The sequence below is a fragment of the Petaurus breviceps genome, unplaced genomic scaffold (assembly GCF_028583685.1).
Source record: "Petaurus breviceps papuanus isolate PSGF00001 unplaced genomic scaffold, PetGlider_PUasm1.0 138, whole genome shotgun sequence".
Taxonomy (NCBI): domain Eukaryota; kingdom Metazoa; phylum Chordata; class Mammalia; order Diprotodontia; family Petauridae; genus Petaurus; species Petaurus breviceps.
In genome coordinates, this window is record NW_027185694.1 from 30,425,505 (window position 1) to 30,443,467 (window position 17,963).

General features: G+C 50.5%; 4 protein-coding genes across 10 annotated transcripts in view; 1 reads left to right on the plus strand and 3 right to left on the minus strand.

Moving 5' to 3' along the window:
- The window catches only part of LOC138142652 (sulfotransferase 1A1-like), a 73,902-nt gene that overhangs the window by 771 nt on the left and 55,168 nt on the right, over positions 1-17,963 (plus strand). The window lies entirely within an intron of this gene.
- On the minus strand, positions 653-3,384 carry YPEL3 (yippee like 3). Its single transcript, XM_069063804.1, has 5 exons — positions 3,209-3,384; positions 2,321-2,503; positions 2,164-2,207; positions 1,761-1,869; positions 653-1,236 (listed from the first exon to the last, which is right to left on the minus strand). Exons 2-5 carry the CDS (start codon positions 2,435-2,437, stop codon positions 1,147-1,149), a joined length of 360 nt encoding a protein of 119 aa, XP_068919905.1. The 5' UTR covers positions 2,438-2,503; positions 3,209-3,384; the 3' UTR covers positions 653-1,146.
- On the minus strand, positions 4,186-8,991 carry GDPD3 (glycerophosphodiester phosphodiesterase domain containing 3). 3 transcript variants are annotated; one of them, XM_069063683.1, is made up of 10 exons: positions 8,656-8,991; positions 8,036-8,078; positions 7,868-7,928; positions 7,560-7,605; positions 7,104-7,222; positions 6,868-6,957; positions 5,787-5,920; positions 5,502-5,561; positions 5,364-5,415; positions 4,186-4,826 (listed from the first exon to the last, which is right to left on the minus strand). In XM_069063683.1, the coding sequence occupies exons 1-10, from the start codon at positions 8,792-8,794 to the stop codon at positions 4,677-4,679; spliced, it is 894 nt and encodes a 297-aa protein (XP_068919784.1). In that variant the 5' UTR covers positions 8,795-8,991; the 3' UTR covers positions 4,186-4,676. The 3 variants fall into 3 exon arrangements, with proteins under 3 accessions (XP_068919784.1, XP_068919792.1, XP_068919780.1); XM_069063691.1 differs by having other exon boundaries at positions 7,793-7,928; positions 8,656-8,828; XM_069063679.1 differs by lacking the exon at positions 5,502-5,561 and having other exon boundaries at positions 7,793-7,928; positions 8,656-8,986.
- MAPK3 (mitogen-activated protein kinase 3) lies at positions 9,665-17,607 on the minus strand. Of its 2 annotated transcripts, none has more exons than XM_069063710.1 (9): positions 17,443-17,607; positions 15,912-16,094; positions 14,558-14,747; positions 13,298-13,414; positions 12,725-12,839; positions 12,084-12,215; positions 11,581-11,690; positions 11,313-11,464; positions 9,665-10,449 (listed from the first exon to the last, which is right to left on the minus strand). In XM_069063710.1, the coding sequence occupies exons 1-8, from the start codon at positions 17,523-17,525 to the stop codon at positions 11,342-11,344; spliced, it is 1,053 nt and encodes a 350-aa protein (XP_068919811.1). In that variant the 5' UTR covers positions 17,526-17,607; the 3' UTR covers positions 9,665-10,449; positions 11,313-11,341. The 2 variants fall into 2 exon arrangements, with proteins under 2 accessions (XP_068919811.1, XP_068919807.1); XM_069063706.1 differs by lacking the exon at positions 17,443-17,607 and adding an exon at positions 17,276-17,413.

A 17,963-nucleotide genomic window follows, 5' to 3' on the forward strand; every position in this document is an offset into this window, starting at 1 on the left:
ACCGGAAGAATAGCCCAGGATCTCTCCGCCCCGCCTTGTTAGGAAGGGCTGGCCCATTCGAACTACAGTTCCCAGAAGGCTTAGCGCGGAAGGAACCTGCATTCTTGACTAGAATCCGCGCTGCGTTTCTTGGGGGCCGTAGTTTCAACTCCATAGGTTCCAAAAACGTACAACGCATTTGTTACCCAGACTGGAGGAAATGCTGTATGTGCTATATCGCTCTTTCCCCATAGAACTCTGGTGCTGCTTTTGGGAGATCGAGGCAGGTCGAGAGGAAGGAGCGGATCCTGTCCCTGGAGCCATGACAGTTTTAAGAAAAGACAGGCTGAAGCTTAGTTGGCGTTAAGACCAGACTAGTAATCCAGTAACTCATACCACTTTAAAGCGTTTTCCTCACAACATCCCTGTGAGGTAGGTAGTATAAGGAATACCCCCATTTTACAAATATGGAAGTCCAGGATCACCACACAACTAATAAATATTAGAGATGAGCCTGTCTACGGTTGAACGGAGGGTGAGGGCCCATAGTCTGTTCAAGCTGCTAGATGACAAAGGAAGTGCTTGCAAATCTATGACTTGGGGGTGGAGGGATGTGCTTGGGTACAAGAGTCCTTCCCAGAACCCAGAGATTACAAGAAAAGAGAGAGGTGGGTGGTATCTCCGGGAGTTTTATTTACAGATGCTACAGACCACGAAGGGGTAAGGAAATCATGGGGAAAGAGTGGCACAGGCTTGAGGTATATAGGCAGGAAGACAAGGGATGCCATGGAGAGGAAGCCGGGGAGTTATGTACAACAAAGGGCATATCTACAGGTGAATCTGGGGTGGGGAGAGGGTTAAAAATGAGATCCAAACCAGCCAGATCATGGGGGGCAGCAGAACAGGGACATTTCTTCCCCTACCCCCCCCCCCCAAAAAAAAGTCACAGTGCATGCAATAAAATAATAAAATGTATGTACAAGGACTTGGGGCCATCTCCCAACAAAGCCCTGAGGAGGGAGAACTTGCAGTTCCCCAGGATCCCTGGAAAAAAAGCAAGTAGTTGTTTCTCCCACCAGTGCCCCTCCTCCAGCAGCCTGGCTGGGGTGGGGGCAGCAGAATCATCTTCTCAGGGAGAATCATGGGGCTGAGGTTGGAGGTCAGAGGTCAGTCCCAGCCATTGTCCTTGATCATGTGGTTGAGCTCAATGATGTACTTCCCCTCTTTGTATTTCTGACTGCTCTCAAAGGCCTGTTCCTGGAAGGCAGGGAAGAATCAGTTGGGGGGAGAGGGTTGTTGGGGAGTGGGGGAGCGGTGACTGGGGTATTCCTTCTTCTGGAGAGACTGAGATCAATGATCAATTTTTGTCTTCACCAAGCTTCTGGTTTTCTTACCTGTCAAATGAGGGTTGCAATAACCTAAGCTCCCTACCTCACATACACAGAATGTGTTTGTGAGACTCAAATGAGATAACAAATGTGAAACAGCTTTGAAAAAGTTCAGGACTCTATAAATATCTTTATTAAATAAAAGGGTGACCTGATAAAGTAGCTGAGAGAACTCATGGACTTGGTTCTGGATGGGACCTTAGAGGTGATCTAGTTTAACCCTCATTTTGCATATGAGAAAACTCAGGCTCTGAGAGAGGAAGTGACTTGCCCAGTGTTACAGGTAGTAAGGGGCAGAGCCTGGTCTTCAAACTCCAGACTCATTGCTGCTCACAGGGGTCTGACTATTCTTTTGGAACCATGGGAGGGTCACGGGTCACGGGTCACACTCACATATTTCCAGCCCAGGGTGGTCTTGCAGCTCTCACAGTGGATATCAGCCACAGCATGGAGCCCAGTTAGTAGAACACGCTCTTCAGCTGGCCCGCAACCCACGTTCACCCTGTGGGGTGGGTCACCAGGCTGTTACAAATGAGACTAGTCCCTCAGGGGACTCTGGGTCTCAAACACCACCCCATCCCAAGCCTAGGGCCCACTTTCCCACTATGGAGTATTCTAGGGTCTTAAGTCCCAAATAAGTTACAATTCCACCTGACCCTTCATTGGCCCTGAAACTCCAGCACTATAGGAAAGCACAGATTCAAAGAGGAGGTCACAGTCCACTACAGGTTGGAGACTGCCCCAAGACTCTTCACCTTGAAGGGAATCCCTTTATTGAGAAAGTTCTGATACTCACACAGAGTTAAAGAGATAGGCACGGCCCTGGCTGCCCTGGAAGGACTGTAGAAAAGGAAAAGGGTCACAGTCACTGTCACTTCTGGGGGCTTTCAAGTTCCCTCCCAGTACAATCCCTGGGACCAAGAGCTTTCCCAATTCTTAGGCAGGTTGGTTACCTTGGAGATGAGGTCATCGTGGTTGGCCAGGTGTGCCCGACAATGGGCACAGCTATACCTTCGGTGACAGTCATCCAGATAAGCTTGGAAGGTTTTGGGCTTGGAGATCCGAACCATGGTGGGGGCTGGGGGCAGTGGCCCCACCCGGGGAGGGGACCACGGTGAGCAAAGGGAGCCCAGAGCCTAGAAGATCATGAAGCATCAGGAACACTGCCCTCATCTGCTACCCCAAAGTTCTTGATCTTCCATACACGGCATCTCTTTCCCTCCCAGAACCAAACACATCCCAGCATTTCATATAGCTGGTGCCCGACTTCTCCCCAGAGCTAGGGCTGTCTCAGCTGTTAGACTTGGCTGTTGCCTCTGCCTTCCCTAGAGTCAGGTTGCCTCCCTGGGGGAGGAATGTTGCTCAGCTTGGGTTCAGTCAAAGCATCGATTTGACTCACTGCCTTGAGAGACATCAAGTTTCATCACAGGGGAAACTGAGGCTGGGAGGGGTGACTCAGTCGCCCAGCTCCTCCACCCGGGCCCAGCCAATCCAGTGTACTCTGGAAGCTGGGTCAAAACTCAAGATATGGGAGGGAGCCCCGAAAGGAAAGAATAAACTGGAGGGGGGCCGTAGGGGGGAAGTAGTCTTGCTTTGTAAAAACTGCGCAGCTGGGGAGGGGGAGGGGAAGGGGTGCACAGGTCCGGAGCTACAGGGGAGGGCGCCCCAGGAGTCTGGGTCTTTCATGGGGGTGCTCTGGCCTCGGGGTGGCCCCAGCTTGTTCAGGGAGAGGGAGGAGGAGGGCTGCAGAGGGGAGGGAGCCTGGAAGCTCGGGTTTGGGGGCTAGGAGCGCAGGCATCGCTCAAAGGACCCATGGGCGCTCCGAGGGTGCTGGGCCTCACCTAGGTGCGCGGAGGGGCCCGGTCCTCCGGGGTCTGGGGTCGGGTGGTGGGGCGCTCCGGAGCCGGGGCGCTGTCCCCACGCCCGGGGTTCGCAGCCGCGACTTGTTTACACCGAGACCAGCTGCTGCCGCTGTGAGCTCTCCCCCCTCCCTCTCTGCACTCTCCCGGCGGTCGCCGCGGCCAATCAGGGCGCCCTATGTAAATGACCGGGGAGCGTCACGCATCCGGGAGCGTTCGAACCATTGCCCTCGCCTCTTTCTGGTAGCGTCCAAGCTGACGGATCGTCGCCTCCGGAAATGCGGCGGAGTCTGGGGCTGGGTGAGGGTGGTGGGCGCGTAGGGAGCTTAGGACGCCTAACCTCGGAAAACAAAGGAGCTCGGAGCCCGGGCGGGGTCTCGCCACGGCCCGCCCCCGCCCCGCCGCAGCCGCAGCTGTCCCGGGCGCCGGGCCTCCTCGGTGCGGTAACAAAGTTTCCCTGGCCGCCCCCCCAGGTTCCAGAGCCTGCGCTTTGACTGCCTTCGCCCGAGAGTTCCTGTCGCAGGCTTGGAGCAGCCCGTCCAGCCTCCGGACCCTCATGGGGCGGGCCCGGGGCTTGCCTCGGAAGGCATCCGCTTCTCAGGTTTCCCGGGGACGCCTGTCGGGAGCGTGGGAGCCCTGCCCTGTCCCGGACCGCGAGGAGGATGCGTTAACCAAAAAAGCTTCCGGGAGGGGTGGGCTTGGGAGGCTGAGGTCTTAACCCGCTTCCCAGCCCCGTGGGACCACTTCCCCCACCCCCACCCACGTCTCCAGTCTCGGCCTGCCCCTACCTGGAAGAAAATAAGGGTTCCTCGACTGGGCTGCGCCTGAAAGGCTGGGAGGGGCACCAGAAAGTACACTTGCTCCGAGGGTCAGGAATGTGGCCAGACCTGACGCCCAGGACTCTCCTCCCTTTTCTTATGCCTGCATCCCCAGCCCCCTCCTTAATAAAGACACTTGACTCAGTAAGAAAACTTTTATTGAGGAATAGATGAAAGGCAGCAGGGAGAGCGAACTGTGCTGGGGAAGTGTTTTAAGGGAGATCTTGAACACCTGCATGATGTGATGCAGAGCAAAATCAGCAGAATTAGAGAGAAACATATAGGATGATCACAAAATAAGGAAAAACCAACACCAGAAAATAAAGAATTCTAATCAATGCAGAAATGTTCAGTTGTGACTTCAGGAAACTCAATTTTGAAATATAATCTTTGCCCCTCAGTAGAGAAATGTCAAAAGACCAAAAGAACAGAAGGAGGCACACATTGTCAGGCATAGCCAGCTAGTTGATACAAATCACCTTTTTGCTTGACTGCTACTACTAAGGGAGATCTTTATTGCTGTGTGACTGGAGAGTCACTGGGAAGTGACAGTGATGTGTTGAAACAGCTTTTCAGCAAAACATTTAAAAAGGAAAAAAAATGTAGAGATGCGTGACCCAGTTAGCTCTGAGTCACCTGTCTGAGCTGTTCTGGTTAGGTTCCTGGGGATGGTTGTCCAGGTAATGTCGAAGGGCAGTAGGGTAATCTGTCATGACTCCTGTGGCTCCCAACCCATAGGCCACTTCAAAATCAGATTCCTCATTAAGGCACCAAAAGACCACCTGAAGAGGAAATAAAGATAAAAAAGTGCTTTGTTCTCCTGACTTCCCAAGTATGCAATCCTCTGCTTATCTAAATTGTACCCATTCCTTCTCCCACCTTCTTCCTAAAGCCTCCTCTAAACTCCTATAGTACTTCTATCGACCTGTACCACTAGAAACGATAAAATACATTTTTAATTTTTCACGGGTGACTATGAGCTCCTGGGCAAAGGGAGTGGCAGCCATGGCTTGGCAGTGGACTTGTGATGAAACCTGGGTTGGAGACTCCAGTTGAGACATTTACTAGATATATGACTTTGGGCAAGTCGTTTTGACCTCTTTAAATCTCAGGTTCCTAATCCAGTAAAATTGGGATAATACTACTTATATTACCTATCTTACAGAGGTGTTCTGAGGAAAATGCTTTGAAAACTGTAAAGCATAATGGAAACCAAAAGTGATTTTTTGCTTCCTCTTTCCCCCTTAGCAACTAACAAAGGGCTGAGTATGCATGATGTATTCTGCAATATTTTTTTTACAAGTAATGATTAAACTCACTTGTATCCCTCTTTCTTCAAGATGCCTGATCAGACTTTTCCTCATGATCAGCCTGAAGGAAGAAAGAAGCAATATTATTAGACAAGGGAGGTCAAGGGGCCCCAGGAATGCCCAACCCACCCTCCTTGGCCATCTTACTTCTTAGTTAAGGCTGCTGCCAATCTATTCACAGCAGGGCAGGAAAATGGGAAGTAGGTCCTAGTTCAAAAGATGGAATTAGATCAGCCAATTAGGCCTGGCTTTGAGATACTGCTTAGTATCTTCTTCCTTGGCCCTGTCACCCCATGATTGTAGCTCTTCTCATTACTAACAGTGATCACAAAGAAGAGGGGGAAAGAGATGTCCCAGGGACCCCTTGTCCCTTTGTTTCCTGTGCCCCTATCCCTTTCCCAAGGCCAGGACCCAGCCTAACAGCCCCATTACCTGTTGATGATGGTGGGCAGGAAGCAAAGCAGGAATCTCTCAGAGATGGAGAAGAAGGGCAACAGTCCCCCATAGTACATCAACAGCAACCAAATGACTCGGGTCACAGTGAAAGAGGTGGGCATTTCTGGATTCTAGAGGAGCCAGGAGGATCAGTACCAGGAGGTAAGGAGAGGAAAAATAAGAGCCAAGGCTTATCTGAAGGAGAATGGCAAACAGGGCTCCCCAAAGAAGAGGTGCTGAGTTTGAGTCAAGAATACAGGAGAGCGGAGTGCTCCAGAGATTACCAATACCTACATTAAGTCTAAACCCCAATCATGTCATCTCTCACCTGGGATTCAGGACCCTCCATAATATGGCCCCAACATGATTTCCTATTTAATAGCCTGTTCTTTAAGGTTCCTCAATCTATAACCTTCCAATCCAGATAGGCCAGAGTCCTCAATATGTCCCTTTCAGATGTCATGCTAACTTCCTTTGCTTACCTCAAAGGAAAAAAACTTCCTTTGCTTCCTCTAGCTGGAGTGCCCTTCTCTGTCTCTCTATTCAAAATGAAATGTTAGAGTAGGTAAGAGACCTTCAAGATTCTCTAGACCCACTCATTGGAATGGATGAGAAAACAGGACCAAAGAAATGACTTTTTACTATGACTACCTGACTAGCAAGTGGCAAAGTCAGAATTCTAACCCCAAATTTTTCTGACTTCAAGCCAGCTTTTAAGGTCCAGCTCAACAACTCCTCACTTGATGAAATCTTCCCAAACTCCACCCCACAGACAGCAAAAGTCCTTTTTCTCTGAGGCCTCTCAGGATCCATACATGCTACTGATACCTACAAAAACCTAAAGGCCAAGGAAAGAAATGAAAACCTCAGAAGCAGTTGGAGAACAAGCCCAACCAATCTCATATGCTGTCTCCTGAAGGAGACAGAAGTCCTCTGAAGAAAGTCTTTCAGGACTAACAGAGAGCATGATATTCCATGGGTAATGGGACAAATAGCAGAGGTTTGGGGTATCAGGAGATCAAGGGAATATTAGGAAGTGGGACAGACAAGTAGGTCCAGGGCAGAATGGGCAACTTACAGCTGCATGGCATTTCTTCATGATAGAGTTTTTTTCAGAAGCCCAGATGGTTATTTCACTTCTGCCAAAGTGCTTGACCATGGTGGCTATCTGAGAGTGGGAGGGAAAGTCAGAAGGGTTTTCTTGGCTCCTAAATCATCCTCAGTCCGCAGCTCTCCCCATCGAGAGGTCAGTTTGCCCAGATCTTCAGTTTCTCTTCCCCTGCCCCTCAAATGCCTTCAATCCCTCAGTCTTACCTTGTTAATGAGTTTATCATCTTCCACTTTCACTTCCACAGACATGGGTGTTTGGGGGAACCTCTGGAAAACATCTTCTAGCCGAACCATCTTTCGGTCTGATCCTCGTGCAAACTGACCTAGAGGCAATGAAGAGGAGAAGGGAGGTACAGAGAAGAGACTGGAGGTCAGAGAGGAGATCAGAGGTCACTAAACAGATTGAAGATTTGAGAGGGAATGTGAAAGAAAAGAGTAAAGGCCATAGTAAAAGGGAAGGTTGAGGTCAAAGAAAATCAGATACACATCTAGGAAGAAGGGCAGGTTATAAAGGCTCCCTCTTTCCCATCACATAGACTAAGGGACCTGGGCTTGCTTATTTTCTCCCTCCCTTCCCTATAGCAGCTCCCAGGGAAGGTCAGGGGTCATAGTAACTTCCATGGTAACTTGTCCCCAATCCAAGGCCCCTCTGTATCTCACCTGGGGAGAAGTACACTTCCAATTCCTCCCTGTAAAGAGGCAGGTCCTGGGGGGAGTGTAGGAGAAAAAGGGTTGATATCATGGGGAACCAAGCTGGCAGAGAATGAAGGGGCAAAGATTTGAGGGACCTTGGTGTATGTGTGTGGTGGGGGTTAAGTCTGGGGTCCTTAAGGAGATTCTGGGGAAAGACTGGAAAGGCTTAAATGTGGGGAATGACTTAGGGGAACCTCCACCTCATAGTCCACATCCTGAATATTCTTGTTTAAGCCAGATTGTCGAAAGAGGTTCTCATCATGGGAGACAACAACCTGGCCATCCTGGGTCAGCTGGCAGTCCAGCTCAAAGAGGTCTGATCGTTGGGCCATGGAGCTGTGGGAATGAAAGGGTACAGGTCACTTTTGACCCAACACCTGTGGGGCATGGGGCCTAGGAAAGAAACACTGGGATCAGAGATCAAAGGAGAGAGACAGACTCACTTCTCAAGGGCCTCCATGGTATTCTCAAGCCGTTCCCCAGAACCTGTGTTAAGGGATGGGATGTAAGTCTGGGCTCTCTACTTCAGTTCGTTTTTCTTTCAATCCTGTCCCATTCCTCTGTATCTCTTTGTTCTCTCTGTCCCTCTATCACTATCTGGTCTTCTCTCCTTTCTCCATATCACTCCTCCATCCTCCTAATTTCTTCTTTTCCATTCTCTAGAACCTCTTTCTTCTTTCTCTGATTCCATTCCATCCCCAAGTACTTATCTCTTCTCCCTAGTCCTGGTTTTTTCCCCAATCCTATTCCACAGAGCCAGTATCCCCTTCTCAATCCTATTCCTTTGAATCTGTCTCCCTGCCCCAATCCACTCCCTACCATACACTTAATACCTGTGTCTTCTCCTCCCCAATTCTATCCCATCCACCCTTTACAGTTGTGTCACACTCAAAGAGAAAAAAATCCCTGGTAACCACATACTGACTTAATTTTAAAATGTAATCTTTTATTCCATTTCCTTCACATACCCCAGAACCCCGCATCTTTCTCCAAGTCTCCTTTTCCATTTTTTCTCCTGATCCCAAACTCATTTCTGTCTATCCCTTGGAAGCAATGTCCTCACCCCCTCTGTGGGCAGCAAGTTGGCAGCGGAAGGCAGTGTTCCAGGGAACATGGAGTAGCCGGGGCCATCGAAGGAAGAAGAGGGAGAGCAGAGTATAGCCTCCCATGGCAGGGAGGGCATAGTAGAGAAAGGAGCTCATGGAAGAAGCTGATGTCAGAGGATGAGGTGAGGGTCTGTGGCTCCTGCAGGCTGGGTTTCTACTTGGCTGCTTCTCCAGCTCCTTTCTGGCTTCACAAAGTTCCCTCTGCGGCAGAAGGCTACCTCTGCCTCTGCTTCTGCAGTTCCACCACGCCCCTAGGACCTGCTGAGCCTGCCATTGGCAAGAGGCCCAACCGGTAGGGCAGGAGCCAGGGCGGGACATCCAGGGACCTGGACAGCCCCAGGACATGTCCCCCCCTCCACCAGCCACAGGCGGCTTTCTATCCCTAGGGACAGCAAAACAGGAACAGGAAAGCCCACTCTAGCACCCCTTGCTGATCTAAAGGCCACTGCTGTCTTCCAGCTAGAAGTGCTAAAAGCTCCCTTCCCCCTCTCCCCTGGGTGCTCAGGGCCAGGGTGAACCCATTGCCCTCCGGGCAGTCATGGAGTGTGGGAATATATGAGAAACCCCTGCCTGAATCACCCCCATTCCAGTTAGACAGGAAATAGAAAGGGTGAGAAGCCAGTGGGGACTTAATGGGGAAAATGACCCCACTCTTCTTTTGGTACCAAGTCCATTACCTCTGGCTCTTCCAAAACCTTCCACCTCCCCTACCCCACCCTAGGCCCAACCTGCACCCAATTCAGATATGCTGGAGGCGGGGGAAGGCAGTTATCTGGTTAGCTGAGGTCAAAGATCTCTGGAGTTGTATGGGGCTGAATCTGTTTCTGGTTAAGGCCTCTCAACTTCCTTACCACCCCAAACCCTCCAGAAATGGCTTAGGGCTAGTCTACTCCAAGGAAGGTCCAGAAGGTGATGGTGATGAAGCCCTTAGGAGATGGCAGCAAACAAAGACACAGAGGCAGGTAATCCTGATACACATCTATATATTTATATATTAGATACAGATGCTGGGAGAAGGTAGTATGGCCTCCCCTACCATACCTCGGGGTTGGCTGGCCAGCCCTTCCCTCCCACACACACTCACACACACACACACACACACACACAAGCAGCAGGGGCATCCCTTCCAGGAAGGGTGAGAGGGCAATGGGGTTAAACGTGGCAGCTTCAGGGGCACAGCCCAGGGTTTGAAGGAAGGACCCCAGTTCCTCCCTCCAAACCTCTTTCTCCCCAATCTGAAAACTAGCCCTTGAGAATCAGGAATGTTCCACAGAGGTTGGAGAAGATCTGGGGGACTTGTCAATTGCGTGAAAGAGCCAGAATTCAATTCACTTCCCCACTCACCCCCACCAAACACATTCTTTGAGGTGCCTTGTAGGGATTAAGAGGCTGAGAAGCAGCACTAGCCCTTGAGAAAAGGAGTATGTAAAAGGACTGGGGCAAAGCAGCCCTGGGCTCCCTAGGCCAGACTGCAGTGGGGAGGGGAGTGAAGGCTTCTGGGGCAGTGGTGAGTCAGCTAGGGGAGCAAAGGTTTGGTCCAGAACCCCCAACTGCAGAAAGGGACATGATTTCCGCCTGAAGTAAAGGGGATGAAAGGCTGTCTCTGAGATAAAGCATGTTAGGACAGAGGGGCCCAGACACCCCCCCACACACACACCCATCCATCCCCTTCCTGGAATGGGGGGCCAGGGTGTGAGTGGCATCCAGTTTCAAACAGTCCAGCAGGAAAAGGGGCAGGTGGAATTCAGACTCTGGATGGAAAAAGAGAGGCCAAGACCCAAATTCAGAAATTTATAAAGAGGGAGAAGGAACCTGAAATCAAAAGATCATAGGATAGAGGCAGAAAACTGATTAGCCAAAGGTGGCTGAATAGTTGGTCTGAATAATAGGGGTCAGGGAAGACTGACTTGGGTTTTAGGTCATATGTAGGCATGTTAGCCTCCTCCCCAAATATTTATATCCCCCTCCTTGGTGTTGAAGGAGCCAACAAGTGTGCCTGTACCACTATTATTCAGACTGGAGGAAAAGGGATTACTGGAGGGATGCCCTTTTGGTGCAAAGGCCTCTCCAGACAGTCTGTTTCTGGAAGCCACTTTGCAGTTCCAAACTCCTAGGAGGCCAAGGAACATAAAGTGGAGGTACCCTGAAAGGAGAACCCCAGTCCCTATTGGGGCAGACTGAGTAATAGGAGAGAGGTTGACAGGGAGACCCAAGCAAACTTAGCCTCAGGAAACCCTAGCTTTTTCATCCCGTAAGGCCTGTTGGACAGAAGAGGTGTGATTAAGGTGAAAAAGGCTAGTGGAAGAAGGTAGGGAGGAGAAGGGGAGGGTCTTGCTGGGGGAAGCAAACTTAGGACAAGAGATAGAGATATAAAGTTACATTGGAGCAGGTGTTTATTTAAAGGAGTGTGTAGGTATCAGTTTGTGTACATATGGGGTGGAGGAGGGAATGTATTTGTATATGTACAGGGTGCATACACGTAGGCCTTTGTGTGCCAGGTGTTTGAAGGCACGTTTGTGTATGTATGTCTTCACATACAGCATGTTTATAGTAATGGGGGTGTAGGCAGGTGCTTGCAGGGGTATAAACACACCAATGGATCAGAAGCACTTACCAGGTCCTCAAGAGGAGAGGGTCCCTGTTTCAGGGGGCTCCTGGGGCTCCAGGTTGGAATTGGGCTGTCTCTTGGAAGATGAGCTCCTTCAGTCGTTCCTTTGGCAGGTCATCCAGCTCCATGTCAAAGGTAAAGGGTTCTTCTGCCACTGGCTAGGAAAAGAAAGGGCAGGGAAAGATTAAAGTTAGAGACCTCAGAGATGCCCATCTAAGAATTCTGTTTTTTCCCCACCCTCCTACACCCATTTGACCCCAGCCCCTGGTCCCACCTCATCAGTTGGATCATAGTACTGCTCCAAGTAGGGATGGGCCAGGGCATCCTCCACTGTGATTCGCTTGTTGGGGTTAAAGGTCAACATCCGGTCCAGCAGGTCCAGGGCTGGATGAGGTCATGGATCAGAGTCATGGACCCCACAAATCCTTGCCTCACAGGGCAAGGTGGGCATGAGGGATGGGTAGAAGGGAAAGGTATACTAGATACTTTTCTTCTCCCTCCATATTTAAGGACCCCTTTAAATTTAGATGATGGAACTGGGGGCACAAACTCTGTTGGGCAGGGAGAGATACACCACCAAACCTGGTCTCTGTTAGCGAGTGGAACTAGGATATGGAAATACTCCCACTCTATTCTGATCCCCTATGTGGACTGAAATTCTAATCCTATACTGCCCCCAGCCTCATGTCTTCTTTCCTCTGGATCCTCTCCACAGCCAAGTTTTCCCACTCTTCTTATTTATAAGTTATCTAATCCATTTCTTTCTCTCCCCCTCACCTTTGGGATCTGCTTTGGGAAAGAGCTTGACCCAGGGCACCTTAGGCTTGGATGGAAGGGACTGCAGGTAGTTCCGGGCCTTCATGTTGATGATACAATTCAGATCATCCTGAGATGGAGAACCCAGGATACCTAAACAAAGGAAAGTTCATAACAAGCCATGGGAAGGAAATCAAGGAGACAAGGGATCACTGTTGATACTCATCTTTCCAAGGAAGCTAGCTCAGAAGGACCTCATCTTAACTAGTACACAGAAGTTGAATAGTCTGGGAGCTGAAAACCAGAACATCCTTGCTCTAGCAAATAGTACTAAACTCACTCTAGGGAAGACAGCATTGTATAATAGAAAGAGCACTGGATTTGGAGTCATAAGACCTGGGTTTGAAGCATGACTATGCCATTTACTAGATGTGTGACCCTGTATTAGTCATGTTACCTCCTTGGGATTTCGGGTCCTTACCTGTTTAAAAAAAAAAAAAAGGAAGTTGGACTAGATCATGTCTAAGTCCTATGATACATTTCCTTAGCCAACCCACTCTGAAAATGCCTGACTCCCCTCCCCCCAATTCCAGCTGATAGCTCATAGGGTTTCTACCAATCCATCTTGCCAGACTACCCCTCACCCCCACCCTTCTGTTCACCTAGAATGTGGTTCAACTGGTCCAGGTAGTGCTTCCCAGGGAAGATGGGACGATTGGAGAGCATTTCCGCGAGGATACAGCCCACAGACCAGATATCGATGGATTTGGTATAGCCCTGATGTAGGGGGAAATAACAGGTAGCCATGGGGCTATCCCAAACGGGCAGCTTCTCTGGTCAGCTCTTGTCCCTGCACCACTATTCCTTCCTTCCAACCCCGCTGCCCCAGCAGGGCACTGAAGGCAAAGGGGCTCTCAAATGAGCTCTGGGGCCCTTTTCATTACCTATCTGGGTTAGAAGAACTAGTATTTGCTGACAGAGTTGGCCAATTTTCTTTCCTGTCCCCACCACATAAACACACCCATAACGGTAACCTGAGATCAGGAGATAGGAAAATAACCAATCTTGTGCTCTCCTCTTCACAGTTGTCTGGATTAAAGTTAGGACACCTAGGACCACTGAACAGTTTCAATGTCCCTTCTCTATGGCTTCTTACTTACACCTTTCCTCGGGTACCCTCACTTGGGAGTTGAGGAGACCTCCTGGAAGATCTGAGGATGGCTTCACCTCCTTACCTTGGAATTGAGCATGATCTCTGGTGCTCTATACCAGCGGGTAGCCACATACTCGGTCAGGAAGCCTGTGTGATCGTGCTCAGGGTCAGCAATTCGGGCCAGGCCAAAGTCACAGATCTTAGAGAAAAAAAAGAACCACTTCATTTTCAGTCAATGGTATCCTATCATTTGTACATAAAGTACAAATTTATTAGATGCACATTCAATGCCATTATCTGGCCCCAATTCAGCTTCTCACTGTTCCCCAATAAAAACTTTCAACTCCAGACAAACTGTTCCTATTTACTGTCCCCTAAACATGCCTTTTGTTAGTCTTCCTCCATGCTTTTATGTGTTCTCCCTATTTATAATTCTTTCCCAGGGGGTGGCTAGGTGGTGCAGTGAATAGAGCACCGGCCCTGGAGTCAGGAGGACCTGAGTTCAAATCGGGCCTCAGACACTTAACACTTACAAGCTGTGTGACCTTGGGCAAGTCACTTAACCCCAACTGCCCTAGCTTCCCCCTCCCCCCCCAATAATAATTTTTTTCCCAGAGTAATGACCTAAATGATAACTTTTCAAGGCCCAGGTTGCCTCCTTTTATGACTAAACAGAACTTATCTCTATCAACAACTTTAAGAGTATTTACTGTCTGAAATGGCCAATGTTTCCCAAACTAATATGATCAGACTATTTCTGCAATTGAAATATGCTGATAGAAACCATGGATGCTGGGTAGGGGACATGAACTACATCAAGAAAAAAGGAGGTTTGGGAAAATCTGGAATAAAAGAAATTAAAAACCCCCTCCCCCTCAGTTGCTACATGCAATAACTATTTGTTGATATAGATACAACCTCATATCTAATATTTTAGAAGGGAAGAGTAAAAGTTTTTCCACAGGAGTGCTGTTCACCAGTGTTCTATTAGGTATGTATTTAATGTGTCTCATCCTGTCTTCCCAAACAGATTAGGTTTATGGAGGACCATGGCTCATACCTTTTTTCATCCTCTGCTAGCAAAAAATATCTTAAACATAATAGGTATTTAATTTGAAAAAATTATGATGAAAAAATGCCTCGTCAGGTAAGAAGAGTTGGAGAGGCAGAGACACTTGGGGAGAGAGGAAAGACCCTGGGGTCACAGATAATGATTAGCAGCTTGGACATCTTGCTCCTTGACACAGAGGTTAGAAGTGGTGTCCATCAAGTGCATATGGGTAGACTGGGGTGAGGTGGGAGGAGGAAGAGAAGTGCTGGTTTCTAATCTCTGCCTTCTCACCTTGAGGTCACAAGTAGTGTTAATGAGCAGATTGGAGGGTTTGAGGTCCCGATGGAGTACATTGGCTGAGTGGATATATTTGAGGCCCCGAAGAATTTGGTAGAGGAAGTAGCAGACATGGTCATTACTCAGCTGCTGGCTCTTGAGCAGCTTATACAAGTCTGTTTCCATCAGGTCCTGAACAATGTAGCTGAGGAAGACATGGAGGAGTTCCCCCCCCCACTCCAACCAGGAAGTGGGGGAACGATAGGAACAAGGATTAAGGAGAATAACAGGCTGATGGTACAATCAGTAATCCAGTCAGGCCAACCAGAGGGTCCCTTCATTTAGTCTTTTTCTGCCATTTTTTATAATGGCCCAGATCTCATCCAACAGTTATTTTTACAGTAAAAATCCATACACATGGAGAATGGTGGGAGAAGGGGGTTGACAGGGTTTCAATTGAAGTTGAGAACGGAAAGGGAGGAAGCTGAGGGAGGAAATAAAGGCAGGAAAACTGAGAAAGACAGCAGAGAGGGAAAAAGGAATGATAAACTCTCCAAAAACTGGGCAAAGTCCAAGGATCTTCCTGTACCCACCAAGGGAGGTACCTGGGTGGGGCTTTGAGGGGGAAAGTTCAAGAGAAGATGGCTATAAGCCCCCATCTGTTTGACAGGAAAAAAGGGAGGGGTTGGCAGGAAAATGGGCAATGTATAGAAGGTTTATGTGGGGCTTCACAAGCTGTTTCGGAGATTCACCGAGAGTCCGTCTACAAACATCAATTTAACCCTGACTCTGGGGAGAGGCCTGGCCATGATCTCAGAATCTCTAAATATTTAAGAGCTGGGAGGAACCTCAGAGATCATCTAGTTCAATGTCTCATTTTATAAGAAAAGAGTGAAGCCCAGAGAAGGCAAATGAAGCCAAATGACCTGGTCAAGATGGGATTAAAATCTGGATCTATTAATTTATAGGGGTAGCTAAGAGGCACAGTGGAGAGTGCTAGGCCTGAAGACACAAGACTCCTCTTCCTGAGTTCAAATCTGACCTCAGATATGTAATTGCTGCGTGACCCTGGGCAAGTCACTTAACTCTGCCTCAGTTCCTCATCTGAGAAATTATTTGGAGAAGAAAATGGCAAACCACTTCAGTATCTCTGCCAAAAAAAAACCCAAAAGGGGTCACAAAGAGCTGGACATGATCAAAATGACTGAACAATACTAATTCATAATCCCATTCACTTTCCCCTATTCCATATTCTCTCTCTTCTACTGGGGAATGGAATCAAAAAAGGAGTAGAAAACAGGGAAGGAAAAAAAAAAGTCCTATAGAGCCTGATCCCAGGGCCAGGGTTCGATAAAGGGTTTAAGGATACACATCCCTCATGGCCTCCAGTGTGGATGCTCGAAGGATGTCACGAATGCCAATGACATTTTCATGGTGGCAGCGAAGCAGGATCTGAATCTCTCGTAGGGTGCGCTGGCAATATGTCTGGTGCTCAAATGGGCTGATCTTCTTGATGGCTACTCGGGCCTTCTGCACATGATCAAAGGCAGAGCTGTTGGGGCAGAGGGCAAAGGATCCATCCTGGATCACAGCTGGAAGAGAGCTGTGCCCCAGGGGGAAGGGGACAAAATGCAGACAGAATTGGGGGGGGGGGGTTAAGCCCAATTAGGGACACATGGACTTATCTCTCTTGGCCCCAAGGCCTGGGTGGAGCTCAGTAGCCTTGGGGTAAGGGGTGGGAGGGGGGGGGGAGGGGGGGGGGTCAAGGGAGCACTCTGACTAGGCAGTAAACAATGCTGGCTCCTTCCTGTCACTAGTGCCTGAAGCCTCCTGGGAGTGGGCTGGGGACTAGCCAACCCAAGCTCTTACTTCACTCCAGGAAGAAGAGACCACTGACTCTCCTCCCCACTCCTCAACCTAAATTCCAGCTGTTAGGACCCCTCATCTCTCTTCCTATTGTGGGGCTGTCAGACATACCCAGAAATCCAAAAGTGAGATATGGAGGGTAAGGAGAAAATAAGAAATAGAAAGAAAACGGGTGGGGATGGCCTCAAGTCAGGCCTCCTGGAAGTAAATAAGGAGATGGGGTCTAGAAGGGAGGGTATCAAAGGGTCACAGGGGGTGGGCAATGAAGAGAGCATATAGAAGGATGGAGGGAGGGGGTGAGAGTGGAGGAAATTAATCTAGACAGGGTCCAGGCCTGTCCCACTGAAGGGACAGCAGAAAGATACTGGCACAGACAGCCCCACGCCACACGCCTCCCCGCACCCCAAGTCTGCGGCTAACTCACACCTCCCCACCCGGATTCGCCTCGTCAAGACTTCCCCAACTTCTCTGGCAACCAGCCCCTTCCCAGCTCTCTTTGTGATGGTCCGACACCCCCTTCCCCTCCCTCGGCATTCCTGGAGACCCCTCCCCTTCCTAGGAACCTCCTCAGGGCCCCCCCCCCCCCCCCCCCCACACCCCCCACCCCCCCCCCCCCTCCCCCCCCCGGGACAGCCCTCCCCCCTGTCTCTCTCAATTCCCCCCCCTAGCCCCCCCTCCCTCCCCCCGTCTATATGCTCTCTTCATTGCCCACCCCCTGTTTCCCTTTCCCTCCCTCCTAATATCCCTGGACAACCTCTCCTCCCTTAGAACATCCCTAGAACCCTTTCCTCAACCTCGCAACGTCCTCCCCCCCGCACCCTATCCCTCCTCCCTCCTTCAGAACATCCCTAGAAGTCCCTCCCCTACCTCAGATTGTATCCTGGGCTCCCTCCCTTCCCTAAGAATATCTCTGGAGACCCCTCCCCTCCGGTGGAACTTCCCCAGGGCCCTCTTCCTTCCCTGAACATCCCGGGAGCCCCCTTCCCTCTCTCAGGACACCTCCCGAGCCCCTTCCCCCGGGCCCCGCCCCATACCTGACCATGCCGTATGCCCCCTCCCCAATGTACTGCAGTTCTGTGTAGCGCGGTCCCACGTCAAACGGTTGGCCCTTCACCATCTCCACTTTGCCCGGGACCCCCGTTCCCGACCCGTCAATTCCCCGGGGCTCCCCGCCCCCTCCCCCCGCCTCCGCCCCCGGTCCCGCCTAGGCGCGCGCCGGCCCCGCCCTCCGTGTCGTCACCCCGTCACGCAGGCCCCGCCCCCGGACGGGCCCCGCCCCCAGGCTCGCGGCAGCCTGGCTCTGGGGTGTCGGGGCCGGAAGCCCCCTCCCCCGCACTTCCCCGGCCCCGCCCCCCCCCCCCGCCCCTCCTCCCCCACGGCCCCCCCATCCCCTCCCGCCACCCCGCGAGCAATGTCCAGGGCTTCGTAGCCCACGCCCTAGCCTCAGAGGCTGGATCCCAGTAGGAGCTCGCTTCTCGGCCTTGGGCAAGTCTGCCTCCTTTTATGTCTTCCGGGCCTCAGTTTCGATGTCTGTTCCTGGGTGAGGGCCTTGGAG

Excerpts from the sequence above, each read along its gene's own strand:
- YPEL3 (XM_069063804.1), bottom strand. The coding sequence starts at position 2,437 with ATGGTTCGGATCTCCAAGCCCAAAACCTTCCAAGCTTATCTGGATGAC. Across the intron at positions 2,208-2,320 it reads ACGATGACCTCATCTCCAAG|TCCTTCCAGGGCAGCCAGGG; the intron begins GTAACCAACCTG and ends CCTTTTCTACAG. Across the intron at positions 1,237-1,760 it reads CCACCCTGGGCTGGAAATAT|GAACAGGCCTTTGAGAGCAG; the intron begins GTGAGTGTGACC and ends CCTGCCTTCCAG.
- GDPD3 (XM_069063691.1), bottom strand. The coding sequence starts at position 8,794 with ATGAGCTCCTTTCTCTACTATGCCCTCCCTGCCATGGGAGGCTATACT. Across the intron at positions 7,929-8,035 it reads ACCATGGAGGCCCTTGAGAA|CTCCATGGCCCAACGATCAG; the intron begins GTGAGTCTGTCT and ends TCATTCCCACAG. Across the intron at positions 5,562-5,786 it reads CTGCCCACCATCATCAACAG|GACCTACTTCCCATTTTCCT; the intron begins GTAATGGGGCTG and ends CTTTTGAACTAG.
- MAPK3 (XM_069063706.1), bottom strand. The coding sequence starts at position 17,376 with ATGTTCAGGGAAGGAAGAGGGCCCTGGGGAAGTTCCACCGGAGGGGAG. Across the intron at positions 14,748-15,911 it reads CTGGAGGCCATGAGGGATGT|CTACATTGTTCAGGACCTGA; the intron begins GTATCCTTAAAC and ends TGTCTTCCTCAG. Across the intron at positions 11,691-12,083 it reads TCCCAAAGCAGATCCCAAAG|CCCTGGACCTGCTGGACCGG; the intron begins GTGAGGGGGAGA and ends GACCTCATCCAG.